Source organism: Geospiza fortis, unplaced genomic scaffold (genome assembly GCF_000277835.1).
Source record: "Geospiza fortis unplaced genomic scaffold, GeoFor_1.0 scaffold41, whole genome shotgun sequence".
NCBI lineage: Eukaryota > Metazoa > Chordata > Aves > Passeriformes > Thraupidae > Geospiza > Geospiza fortis.
In genome coordinates this window covers 4148775-4162264 of record NW_005054299.1, presented here as the reverse complement: position 1 = coordinate 4162264, position 13490 = coordinate 4148775, and the positions used below count along the sequence as shown (strand labels likewise).

General features: G+C 38.3%; 1 protein-coding gene across 1 annotated transcript in view; it reads left to right on the top strand.

Moving 5' to 3' along the window:
* PPP2R5A (protein phosphatase 2 regulatory subunit B'alpha) overlaps positions 1-13028 on the top strand; it is a 39722-nt gene extending 26694 nt beyond the window's left edge. The window contains exons 4-12 of the mRNA XM_005416167.2: positions 1826-1956; positions 2162-2221; positions 3413-3521; positions 5823-5876; positions 8934-8984; positions 9695-9814; positions 9901-10028; positions 12123-12224; positions 12725-13028. Of these exons, the coding sequence (XP_005416224.1) occupies positions 1826-1956; positions 2162-2221; positions 3413-3521; positions 5823-5876; positions 8934-8984; positions 9695-9814; positions 9901-10028; positions 12123-12224; positions 12725-12857 (888 nt within the window). The 3' untranslated portion in view covers positions 12858-13028. The remainder of the gene's footprint in view (positions 1-1825; positions 1957-2161; positions 2222-3412; positions 3522-5822; positions 5877-8933; positions 8985-9694; positions 9815-9900; positions 10029-12122; positions 12225-12724) is intronic.
* The last annotated feature ends 462 nt before the right edge of the window (positions 13029-13490 follow it).

Sequence of the window (13490 nt, the reverse complement as noted above, 5' to 3'; positions counted from 1 at the left end):
CCTGCTGACACAGGGTAAACTTCAGTTGCTGCAGCAGTGGTTTGGTGCCAAACACTAAATAAACAGCACTTCATACCACAGAGGCTATATGTATTTAGTAAATTCAGGAACACTTTGTTTTCAGAAATCAACCTCAGTGCTTTACAATGCAAGATATTTGGGATTTGTAAAGTTCTGTTTTTCATGGTTTGTAACTTAATTCCAGCCAAATCAACAATGTGGTAATTATATTTTTGTAGTCCTTCAAAGATTGTTTTTTAGGTTTTTTTACCATGGGAAAACTTACAGCAAACTTTCTTCTTGTTAAATGTTCATGCACTTCTTGTACATGAAATGTGTTTCAACACCTCCTTACTCATGTCTAGATAGTGTAAGTCTCTTTACTATTGTGTATTAACCATGGAAGGAAAATCAAGTAAGAAATTACTTAGGAAAGTCATGCTTTACCATGCAAAGCAACTATGAGCAAGAAGATGAAGTGAGATTTCATATTAAATATAACTTCTTAGGGAATTACAGTGTAGAATGCAGTAGCAATTTTTGGTTCAAGGTGAATTCAGTGGGGATTTTTTCACTATGTTGAAATGTTTGTTTGCCAAATTTTGTTTGTCAAAATACTTGTTTGCTCAGTGTCTGAAGAGTGAGTGCTGGCAGGTCTTCACAATACAGCAAGGAAAAGTAAAACCACAAGATGGATGCTTTCCCTCCCTACCTTCATTTAATTCCCACTCAGTTGGTTCTGCTGTTGTTGTGTATGTGTTCTCTTCTCAGTTTTATTCAACTTACACACCAAATTTAAGCCTGAGGCTGCTGGTGAGCTATTTGCTACGGGTGTCCGCTTAACACGGTGGACCTCGAGAGCAGCATTGCAGAGTTTGTTCCTGACATTTCACTTGATCTTTCTAGAGTACAAGATAGAGACAATGCAACCAACAGCTAGCTATATATGGGAAAAAACGTGGAGTAGTGACCCTGAGAAATTCCTGCTAAATATAAAATTGAAATGAGCTTGAACCAAGTTCCTGAACAGCTGTTTCCAGTCCCTCGTGCTGCTTAGTACTGACATACCTAAGCTCAGACCTGAGCAGGAGACTCTGCTTGAGCTGTTACTGACTTGCTCAAGGCAGCTAACATTTCTGAATATGCTGTTGCTTGGCCATGCAGGGTTAAAAAAATAACAAAAATTATGGTCTGTAACATGGTTGGAGTATTTTTTAATGTCTTTGAGCGAGCATGGTCTTTTTTATGTCCTTGGAAGACTTTGTACAAGAAAAAAGTGTGTGAAAAGTTTTGTTAGCTTCTTGCAGCACTTAGTCTGTATTAATAGGGAATTGGTTAGTAATTACATATCTTGTGTTTATTCCATGGCCCCCTCCTTAATTGTAAAATTTCTTGTATGGGAATGCTTTTGCTTGGCCATCAAAACACAAGTTTTGAGATAAGCAGTAAAGGATTTTAATTAAATTGTAAGTATAGAATATGGATTTGATTCATTCTGGTTTCTTAAGTAACAAATGTAAACCACTTACCTACAGTTTGACAATCTCATGTTTGCAATTGCATTTTTATTTTGATAGGTTAATAGTTACTGGAATGACTTCAGTGTCTGTTGTACACAGAATGGCTTTACTAGGGAAAAATCAACTTTATTAAAAATGCAATTTTGAAAATCTACTATTGACATCTAAAAAAAAAGTCCAGTTAAACTGATTCTATTTTTTTCCTAATGTAAACATGTAAGTTAAAGATAAATTTCAAATCAGGTAGTAACAAAATAAAACCTTAAGTCTTTCAAAAGTAACACATTTCTATTTAATTTTTAAAGTTGTTGGAGCTCTTTGACAGTGAAGACCCACGAGAACGTGATTTCCTAAAGACAGTTCTTCATAGAATTTATGGAAAATTCCTCGGTTTAAGAGCATTCATCAGGAAACAGATAAACAACATTTTCCTCAGGTATGCTGTGTTTGTGTGTGACTAGGTTGAGGAATATTTTATCTTGCCTTCACAGTCTGGGTCTGCAGTAATTTATTCTTGAAATGAAAGACCTGTGTTTGGTCTGTGATCTTGCTTTCAAATATTTGAAGCTTAGTAAAAGTTATTTCTTTGGAATCTCTGAGCCTCTGTGGCACATTTTGATGGTTGTCTTTTTTGGTAACAGGTTTATATATGAAACAGAGCACTTCAATGGTGTTGCTGAACTCCTTGAGATATTAGGAAGGTAAGTTTAATTTCACACAGGAAAATATAAAACATTATTGTGAATGTTTGCTTCAGCTTTTGTGCTTTGGGAATGCAGAGGGGGGAAGAGAATTATTATTGTAACGAGTGATGAAGTGCAGTCACTGATAATCTAATACTGTCTGCGTTACGACATGAATATCAAATTAGGACACAGAATAAATTACTCCTTTTTCAGTGCAAGTTTTAAAGATGACAGGCAAAAAATGTTTCTCAAGGGTCCTTGTTTGTCAGACCTATCTAGTCTTGCTTATCTTCTGCCTGATGGATGACTTGTCCTTTGATTCAGAAAACGAATGTTAACTTTTGCCCCCATGCTGAATGAAATGTTTTAATCTTCAGCAGGCTGGTTTTCCTTCAGTTCTATTCAGGAAAGCCTTGTAAGTGCTAGGGGTTTTTTAGTTACCTTTTTTTTGAATGTTATTTTACTAACTTAAATTTAACTTTGGTAGTTTTTTTACTGCCTTTCCAAAACTGTCACGCATTTCACAGTAGAAAATTGTATTATTGGTCTAACTAAAAATACAAATATGGTGAAGCTATTGTGGAACAAATTTTCTTGAAAAATCAAGTGATAGGGATCCCATAATTTTCTCAGATTTGCCTAAAATGTGAGGGGCAAGAGAAACTAACCTTTTCCTGCCAGACTTTTGTCTTGTCTATAGCTCTTCAACTCTTAAATATAAGAGACTGAATCAATGAAACAACTTTGAAACTTTGTTTTTGAAGGGAAAGGTTGTTCAACAATCTCAAAACAAGTGCCTAAAGTGCACTGTTACAATTGTATAATCTTTTTTCTCTGCATGATGCTAGTGATGGTGGGTGAGATGGATGAGCCTCCTGATGCATCTGTCTAAGCTTTGCAATTAGACAGCTGGACTTACTGTAGGTGATTTTATTTAATGGATGATAAAAGTACTTCAGCTCATCTAATGGGTATTATTTAGCTTCTTGTGTGGTTCTCTGGTATTCCTTACCAAGAGTCTAAACTCTCATTATACCAGCATTTCAAAGATTGTGCACATGTTGAGCTATTTTATGGCTTCAAAATAATCAGGTTTAAAAACTGAATCAGAAATGGAGTTTCAGTTGAACTTACAGAAATTCTTGACTTGCTAGGAAAGAATTTATTTTTTTAATAAAAATAAATCCTGCTTATTCATGTTTTCAGTATTATCAATGGTTTTGCACTGCCACTGAAAGCAGAACACAAACAGTTCCTTATGAAAGTTCTGATTCCCATGCATACTGCAAAGGGATTAGCTTTGTTTCATGCACAGGTAAGCTTTTGCCTATTTTTTAAGAGTGGTGGGGTTTTTGTATTTACATTTGAAATGAAATTTAAAGCACTATGTGTTATAATACCAATATTCCAAAATACTTACCAATTCAGTCACTTCTAGAAAGAGTCTTCCAGATCTTATATCTAAATGTTAATTTTGAGGTAATATTTGGCATATATTACAAGTGAAAGAATGTACCAGTGAGCTGAAGTTGGAAGCTTTTTTGCTTGTAGTCTTGTCACACTTTAATCTTCATTTAATCCCAGGGCCTTGTGCTGTTGTCATTTCCTTTATGTAACTTAAAGGCTGTGTGTTAAGGACCCTTGGGTATGGCCAGGTATTTATTTCAGAAGTGTTTTTTTCTTTCTAAAGCTGCACCAGTGATGGGGTGGGAGGGAGAATGTTGTTGCCATTTATAAATAGCAGAAGTGCACAGTAGCTCTCTGGATCAGGCAGGAATTATGTAGATCCATGACATGCTGTCAGAATGCTGCAGTTCTTCAGCTGACTTGGATTCTTATACTTGCCACAGACATTCAGCATTTCATTTGAGGAATAATCTGTATCCTCTCCAGACATATGGCACTACAAGTATTGAATATGGTTGATGCAAACTTGGGAGTAATTCTGCTGTGGCTAATTAAAACTTAATTTTTAACTTAGCTCACTAATACAGACTGAAGATACAAGAAGATGGGTTTCTAATTAAAGTGAAATCATTGTGACTGTATAGCCTACAAACAGGCTCAAGTGAAGAGCTCACACAATTCCTAATTCTCATATGAAGTTTTAAATTGAGCAAATCGCTTGCCTTTGTGATTTATTGCCTTGCTGCTCCATGAAACCTCCAAAGGTGTTCTCACTGACAGATCAGTGCAGCAAGCTCCCCTTTTTTCTGGGATACATTTAGTCCAGCTCATGGCTACTGAAAGGGCCCTATTAATTCAGCTGTACCTGGAAGTCACATTTTTCCTGCTGACCAGGCCACCCTTGTGTCCCTTCATAAGACGCTGGTGCCAGGTGCATACACAGCGCTGTGTGTTTCATTTTGTCCCAAAGGGCTAAGCCAGTGCTAAATCTGCTCTGCAATCCCAAGTGGCCTGGTTGCTTTGGTGCTGAGTAAAGTAGAGCCTACCCTTAAAAGTTAAAGCCTTGAAGATGAGCTGAGCTCAAGTCTTTGTGTCATTGGGCAGTAAAGCATTACTGAATATACACATATAATGGGATTTGTGAGATTAATGTGTGACATTTATTATTTTTTGAGTCTATTCAAATACATCAGTAGCCTAAGGGCAAAAGAAATAAATTAGACCTGTTGCAATTACAGCATTGTAATTATCTGCTTTGGCATAATTAAAAAAAAACCGGTGATGCTTAAATTCAAGCATCCTGAGTATTGAAATGTAATGCCTATTACATAATTTTTGTCTTTGCTTATATTGTGAAATACTGTGACTTTTTAAAATCAGTCTTAATGGAATCTAAGAAAGATTGTAACTAGTTCAGTAATAGCATTATTGTATGGTTTCTGCCTGGGATGGTTGTTTACTTACTCAACTATGTGCTCAGTAACTAAACTCTAAGTAATTACATAACATTAAATATCCTTGGTCTGAGCAGGCCCCACACAAAAGCCAGGAGAGGCTGGGAGGGCAGTGCTGGTGCCTTTATCACATGATGCTTCCCCACTCCTTCCACCTTTCCCCAGGCACTTGCTGGCCATTGCTGCACTGGGACAGGACGCTCAGCTGGGCAGCAACTGCCTCATCTCCTGTGGCCTTGGAATATCTTCAAATTCTTTCACTTGTAATCTTAGCCCTGAATGCTGTGTGCTCTAGATGTCACCTGAGCAATGTGCAATGTGTGCTCAGTCAAACCTGTGTCACAACTTGGTTTTTACTGGAAGTGTGGCCTTTTTTACCCCAAAATAGGTGTTTGAAAGTGATAGCTTTGTATTGTTAATCAACAGGAGTTGATGTTAAGAAAAATCTGTTTGCTTATGGGATCTGAGTTAGGGAAATATCTGCCAAGCTTAAAAATAATTTTCTAGGCTGAAAAGAAAAGATGTTTTTGGTATGCAGGAAGTTTTCTTAAGATAGAGCAGGCCTGTATATCTTGCTGCTTTAATTGCTGTTTTGTTTAGTTTGGACTAATATGAACTGGCTGTGTAGGGGTGTCTTGGGTTGGGTTCCCCCCCATGATCTGAAGTGCTTGCATTAGAAGTTGTGATATTTAGTAGTGCTGCAATGTCCAAACAGTGTCTGCTTAAACTAAATAACCATATGACTTACATTCCAGCTTGCCTATTGTGTTGTACAGTTCCTGGAAAAAGATACAACTTTAACAGAGCCTGTAAGTGTTTTTCAGTTGGATGTCTTTCTATTTTTAATTTCAATTAAATATTGCAGTGTAACCTGTTGAATTGTGCAGCAGTGCTGTGTTATCCTGATTAAAGATGGAGAGGTAGGAATTTTTTGGGGGGTGGAAATGAAATCTAGAATAGTTAAGAAAATTTTGAGTTAGAGCACAGATTTAACTATCAAGTTTGAACTTCTGGAATCAACCAAACTACCCCAAATGAGAAAGCATGTCATGACTGTATTGTCTCCTCATAAAAGCTAAAATGTCAATGGTTTTGGTACAGATTGCTTGTGCTTAGCCAGTGCATGAAGTTGAAATATTTTAGGGAATAAACAATCCCGAAATAAAAGTTGAAAAGAAAAACAACACTTCATTTAGACAGACAGAACTCTGAAATTCCAAATGTGGTGTTTCTGTCTGGCCTCTTTAGTTCCTGTGGTGCCTCTTGGCTGCCAAAACTCAGGTGCTTGAGGCATCTGTGCCTTTTGCCAGAGTGAGTCTCCTGTGATAGGTATTGACAGCTCAGCTAGAAAGGGTTTGTGCTCAGGCTTTGGCAGGGCCCATGGAGAGCAGAGGCTCAGGGCAGTGCAGCAGCTCCTGAGGACACAGAGTGATGTCAGGCCAGCTATAAAAGAAACTGCTTTTAGTTGGACAATCAGGAATATCTCCATCAGGGCTATGTTGGTATTTAAATACTTTACCCCTTTTGTGACAGAAAAATGAAGAGCTTATGCAAGACCTAAATTTTCTTCTGTAAAAAAAAAAAAGAGCTAAATAGCTTTGGGAAAATAACATTGATTTTCATGGAGTGCCCTTTCAGGAAGCTTGTTTTGTTTTCAGCACAGCCATTTCAGCTGACCAGTTATTCTGTACCTGGTGATGGGTGTCTGTGGATTTGCCTTGTGTGCTTGGAGCATCTTTTTCCCCCTGTGCTGCAATGTTCCCAGCCACACTGGTCAGTTAGCTTATTTTGTAGGATAGGGAGAGGAGAAGGGAATTGTGTAACCTGTGTTCCTTAAGCCAAGTGAGGAAACAACCCAGGCATTTTGACAGTTAAAGCTGACATGTGAGCAGAAAATGTGGAGTGTTACATAAAAACCTGCAAGATTGAGTGAAGTGACAGCGTGACAAGGTCAGAACTTCCTGACACAAATTTACAGAAGTGTGGGGCAGGATCCAAGCCCAAACTGCTGTGAAGAAGGCAGGGCTTTGGAGCAGTGCCACAGAGCAGTTCTGAGGCTCATCTGGACCGTGGTCTGTACAATTGTGGTTGCTTCTTAATCAGTTAAAGGTGAATTCAGGCTGGAGAAGACACAAGAACTCACTGCAGAGTCACTGCCTTGGTTGTTACTCTGGTGTGTAGTAAAAGTTGTTTTATAAAGGAATTAAAGTTAGTAAGATAAGAAGTGAAGCTTTAAGAAACTTTCTGAAATGCTTGAAAAGTAAATCTTGAAATTTGGGTCAACTGATGAGATAGCATTGGAAATTTTTCTTGGCTTTAGGTCAAGTAATATTTTAAGAACTCCATCAGAAGGCTGTCTTCACACATACCTTACTGTTATTTTTCTGGCAGGGATTGTCACTCAGGGTCAGTTTGGAGGACATTCAATCCAAGCTCTTGTAGCTATGGTAGTCTGCCTCAGGTCAGTCCTGATGTTTGCAGAGCTGACAAGAGGGGTTTGTTACCTAACCCTGCTGAGTGCAATGGCCTTTACATGGAGGAAATCGGGCTAAATGTGCAGTCCTTGTGCATGAGTTCAGTTTTCCAGCAGGTGCCTACAGTTGTAACCCACTTCATGGGAATCCTGTAGCTCAGGGAAGAATATTGATCTTGTGTAGTGAAAGCAGCAATCCATGAACATAAATGTGCAGGTATCAGCTTTTTAATACAAAGGCACAGTCAAGCTGGAAACTGATACTCCAAGGAGGAGCAAGGAATACGTATCTTGTTGAGGTGTGCACTGCTATACTCAGAACATGTTATTTCTTTGTCAAGTTGGGAATATGGGTCTCTTACCTAGCAAAATATATTTTAAAATTCTTGCAGTAATTTGTGCTGAGAAGTGCACTTTAGTTGTACTAACTTTTTTCTCTGGAAAGCCAGTTTTGATAGTCCATGTAGTTATTAATAAAGCAGCCAGCTGTAAAGGTGAAGGAAAAAAAATAACATGACAAAAAGCAAATATGGAAGGTATTTAAATAATTGAGTAAGTTTTCCCTTTGGATATGACCAGTTAGGTGCTGTTGTATCATAAAAAGTAGAAGTCCATTCTTCAGAATGAAAGTTTATAAGGCTCTGAGAATGTTTCTGCTTCTGGAATATAGTTGCAGCTTTTTTTTTTCTTTTTTTTAAAGCCAGAATTCATTTTGTAATTTAGATGCCATGTGCGATGCTTATTTCTAGGAAAAATGCCTCCAGCTTTTCTTTGCTGTATTCCCTCCATTCCTCTTGGGAGCTGTATTTCCAATTAATTTTCCCAAAGGTTTTGTTTTTCCAGTCTTGTGTAAGGTAGTTTCAAGTGTAGATACTAGAATACATTTTCTCTGTAAGATCACATCTTTCTTACTTCAGTTTCCAGTCTAACATGTCAAATTGTGGCAGAGAAAAGGAAGAGTTGGAGGCCATGGCTCCTCTGCAGGGCCCTGTCAGCATTTATTGTTTCCTCTCAGGCTTCAAACCTTTGATGCCAAGGCAGGTGCTCCCCAAAGTATGGATGAGTAGAAAACAAAAAAAATATTCTGTGAGATTTAGCTACAGGGAGTTTAACTTCACTTTGTGATGCTTTGATGTGATCAGCATCCTGTCAGTTCATCTGAGTACTGGGATGGGGGCAGAGTGTGGATGGATAATCACAGGCACACAAAGCAATAGGGGCTATTCTGATAATCTGAGCTATTCTGATGACCTAAACAAGACAAACATTTAAATTAAATTTATTCAGTTTTCATTGAACCGCTGGATAAGGAAAAGCAAACCAGTATTTTTTTTCTTATCTAGTATGTAGTAGAAACTTGTCCTGCTTTAACATGTTTGTATTTTTCATATAGGTAATCAGAGGATTGCTCAAATTTTGGCCAAAAACATGCAGTCAGAAAGAGGTTAGTTTTGTGTCTCATTTTCTGGTGTCTGCTGTGATGTAAAATCTCATGGGGCAGATTCACAAACCTCTGCTGTGCTGTTCAAGAGATCTTGCAGAAAACTTGCAGTTCTTGAAGCTTCTTGAAGCATTCACCTTTGTCATGTGATGCAGTCTGGTTTCTTCTGTGTAGTTAAAACGAGCTTAAAAACCAGGAGTTTGATTTATGCCACCAGATTCCATCCCCAACGACTCTTTAAAAGTGGGTCCCTCAATGCTGTTGTCTCTTTTTCTGCAAGTGGTGATAAATTTCTCTGTGCCAGCTACACAGAGTTCTGCTGGTTGCAGTTTTATATGGGAATTAACTACTTATCACTTCAAAAGCTACTTTGGTGATCTCTGATAATCTCTGCAACCATTCTTGAAATAAGATGCCCTAATTTTTTTTTATTTTGTAACTGTAAAATCCCATTTTCTGCAGGATCAGTTTGGTGAAGTATTCAGTATTTACACAAAAGAAGTCCAAGAGGAGAGCTGTAACCTGTTAGCTGAGAGTGATGATTGACTTCTTTTAGGCTGCAAAAAACCCCTGTGAATGTCCAAATGCCTTGTAATGACAAACAGTGTTCTTTGCAGGGTTCATGGCTAATGTATAAGCTGTATTTTGTTTGCTTCTGTTTACAATGGTGATATGAAACACTCTCATCCTTTTTTTCCTTTCTAAACTAACAGGTAATGTTTTTAGGTGAAATTGAAGAAATCTTAGATGTTATAGAACCAACACAATTCAAAAAAATAGAAGAGCCTTTATTTAAACAAATATCCAAGAGTGTGTCAAGTTCACATTTTCAGGTAAATAAAAAAGTATAATAAACCCCAAGCAAACCTTGTGGTAACTGATTTTATGGTTGTTATGAACCCTTAACTTTGTGTTTCAGGTTGCAGAAAGAGCTTTGTACTTCTGGAATAACGAATATATTCTTAGCCTGATTGAGGAGAACATTGATAAAATTCTACCAATTATGTTTGGCAGTTTGTACAAGATCTCCAAAGAACACTGGAATCCGTATGTAACATTTCACTTTATCTGTAGCACCATAAATAAATTGTCCCCTGTTTCAGGTTTGGATTGGGAGCTTGTAAATGTGACTTCATTTTTACTTAAATCAGATGAAATCCATGACATTCTGGGTGTTTAATCAAGTGTCACTTTCAGCTGTGTTGTTCCTTCAGTGTTCTGCACTGGTATGATGGAGACCTGAAATTTATTGAAAAAGTGCGAGGAAATTGGATGAGAATCTTTATATTGTAATCTATTGATCATTTGTGTAAGTTCAAAATGCAAATTAATGCTACTTAGGCCAAAACCCTTTCTGGGGGTTGCTTCTGTTTATGCTTTGCTGTCCTTTAGTACTTCAGATGCATACAGCTGTCTGTGTCTTCACAAGTGTTTATTGCTGATCTGTGAGATAAGAAGAGGGAAAGATACTATCAGAGAATAGCAACCCTTGTAAAGGATGGTAGGACTGAGAGATGAGTGACTACCTCACCTTATAAAGTTAAATATTGGTGCCACAAGTTAAATATTGGTATTCCTGTGTTTGAAAGAAGCAGTAATGGTATTGAAATACTGAAAAGCACAGCTTGCTGGTGCCAGCACCCTGAATTAAGTTGCAAGTTAGTGTGCAGAATATAAAGCTTGTACAGGCAAAAGCCAGGGTGAGCAGGAGCCCCCCACAGCCCTGCAGAAATACAGAAGTCCTGTTTTAAGCCCTTGGAGGCTTTGCAGTTATTCTGGTTATCTAGATGGTGTGTCTAGCTGCAAACATAGCAGCTGAGACTGAATATAAACTTGGGAGAATAGTCTTTGGACCATCAGTGTATTTGGGACCTCAGCAAATTTGGAGGATGTCCCTCTTTACCTGTCTGCAGGCAGAATTTGCCCTTTATGAAGGAAGTAGAAGACACAGGATAAATGCCTACTTGAGACAAAGAAGGTTGGGGAAGAAAGTCTAATCCTTTGATTATAATCTGTTTTTGAGGGCAGCAAAACATGCTTTTATCCATCCGGTTGTCTGATGGGGACTCAACTTCTTGCTCAAAATCCAACTTTTCCACTCAGAAAACCAAAACCTTAAATAAGCTTTTGACCTCAAACCACATGAAAGTCAGGGTACAAAAAATATAAAATTAAAAAATAAGTGTATAAACAGGCAAAGGATGCTGTGCATTTTGAATGGAAAGAGCACAAGGCTGTCATGAACAGCTGGGAGATTTCCTAGTGCCACAATGGACAGAGTGCACTGGAAAGGCAATCCTGGTTCTTTCTTTATTTCCTTAGGGGTTTTTGACTCCTTTTTCAAGGTCACAGGGCTGCAGTTTTGCAGTCAGCAAAGAATTGCTAGTGAGGGAGAAGACAGAAAAGACAGTTTACCTGCTTTTTGCTTAGTGATTAAGCTTAATGACAGGCATTTTAATGTTTAATTTTATTGGTTTTTTATTTCTTTGTATAAAGATGAGTACATTTAAAGGAGATAACACAAGGTTTAAGATGGTTTATTGAAATATGAATACTCAAAGAAAAAGAAGGGTAGTGCAGGAATACAGGCAGCCATGTAACACAGCCAGTGTTGCTCAAGCTGGTGAGTTTCTTAAGGAAACTGAAGTACCCAAATCCATTATCTGATGATCTTGGTTCTAGTTCTCCAGCAAGACTCCTGCTGCCCAGAAACACTGCTAGGAGAGCTTTGTGTGCTAAACCACACTAAGCCTGTGGTTTGTCTGCTGCCTTCTTGAAGCTACAAGCCAGAAGTTCTATTTTTCTAGACTCTCATATTTCATTGCTCAAATATTACAGAGTTGTTGTTAAAACTTGGATTATTAAAGGTTCACATAATTGAATGGCTTTAAAGTACAGCCACAGCATGAATAATTATATCCTGTGCAATTACAGAAGTCAGGAATTTAAGTAGCCATTTCAAAAAATGTTTAACTATACTATAATTTCCTCTGTAAATTAATAAAATTGAGAGGATTTTGTTTCAGAAACTCCCTGACCTTACAGCAGTATCTTGAATAAGAAGCTTGGAATCCAAAAGAGAAATCAAATGCTTGCTTTTATCACTTGGTAGATCTCATGGCTGTGCTCCTTCTGTTTCAGAACCATTGTGGCACTGGTGTACAACGTGCTGAAAACCCTGATGGAAATGAATGGCAAGCTCTTTGATGAACTCACGAGCTCGTACAAAGCAGAAAGGCAAAGGTACTGAGCCTTTTCCCAAGCTGCACTGATCAATGTGTCCAAGCTGTAACTGTGGCTATTGCTGGGGCTCTGGTGGAGCTGTTTGGTGCTGGGTGTCCCGTGAGCGAGGCAGTGCCTGGCAGGGCCCTGGGGGAGCTGAGCCCAGGGAAGGGCAGGAGGGCTCCAGCTCCCCTCTTGCAGCTCTGTTCCTCCCCCACAAAGATTCTCAGGCCCTTCGTTTGTGTGCATGTGATAAAAAACCTCCTTAAAGCAGCAGTCAGCTGTGCAAAGCCACCCTACAGCAATTGTCTGCATTTGCTGGAGCAAAGGTACCGTTTCACCACTCACCATTACTTATTTGTTATGCTCTCTTTTTAATTGAGGAAACTCTAATTGCCTCTAAAAATAGCTTTGGAGAAAAACTTTAAAGTGGAATTAGTAGATGCAAGTCACAGTTAAGTCACTGTGTCTCGATTGTGCTTAAAACACATCTGGAACTGGTCTTTCACTCTTTTCTTCAGAGAGAAGAAGAAAGAATTGGAACGTGAAGAGTTGTGGAGAAGGTTGGAGGAGTTGAAGCTTAAGAAGGCGATGGCAGAAAAGCAGAACAGCACTCACAACGTGCTCAATGCACACAACACAAGTGCCAAATAAAAGAAATGACCACCTCTACTCGGCAGACATTCTTTTTTTGTACCCTTTTGAAATATATAAGGATTTGCAAAAGAAACCTCATCAGTATAATAGAAACAGCCAATTTTTTTCTCTGGCAAATGTAAAGATTTGAGTTTAAAATACAGCAGTTAAGTGATGTCATTACCACAACATATTGTAAATTTGTCTAATTATTGATATACTGTCACTTCCAATGTTTCATAGAACTGAGTTTTCATCCTTAATGAGTGAAATAATTACGGGAGTGGTGAGAATTATGACTTGAATTTTTGATTGTGTTGCACATAGGTGGTATAGTTTGCTACGTACACATTTTTCCTTGTTTTATATGTGCTTTTCACATTGCTGCATACTTTGGTTAAGATGATAGAAAAGGCTTCTAGTTGTGCTGTATTTTCTCAAATAAAACCAAGGTACGTTAGCAGTAACTTGAGATACTCAGTACATGCCCCTGACAGCTTTGAAAGGAACTCAGCTACAGAGCTGTCCTTGAATTCCTAATTGGATTCAGAGTTAGATTTGTACAATGCTCACATCAGAAAGGAGGCAGGGCAGGGAGAGAATCAGCTGCAACAGGTTGGGGTGGCCAGGGCCCCTGCCCCATTCCTGCCG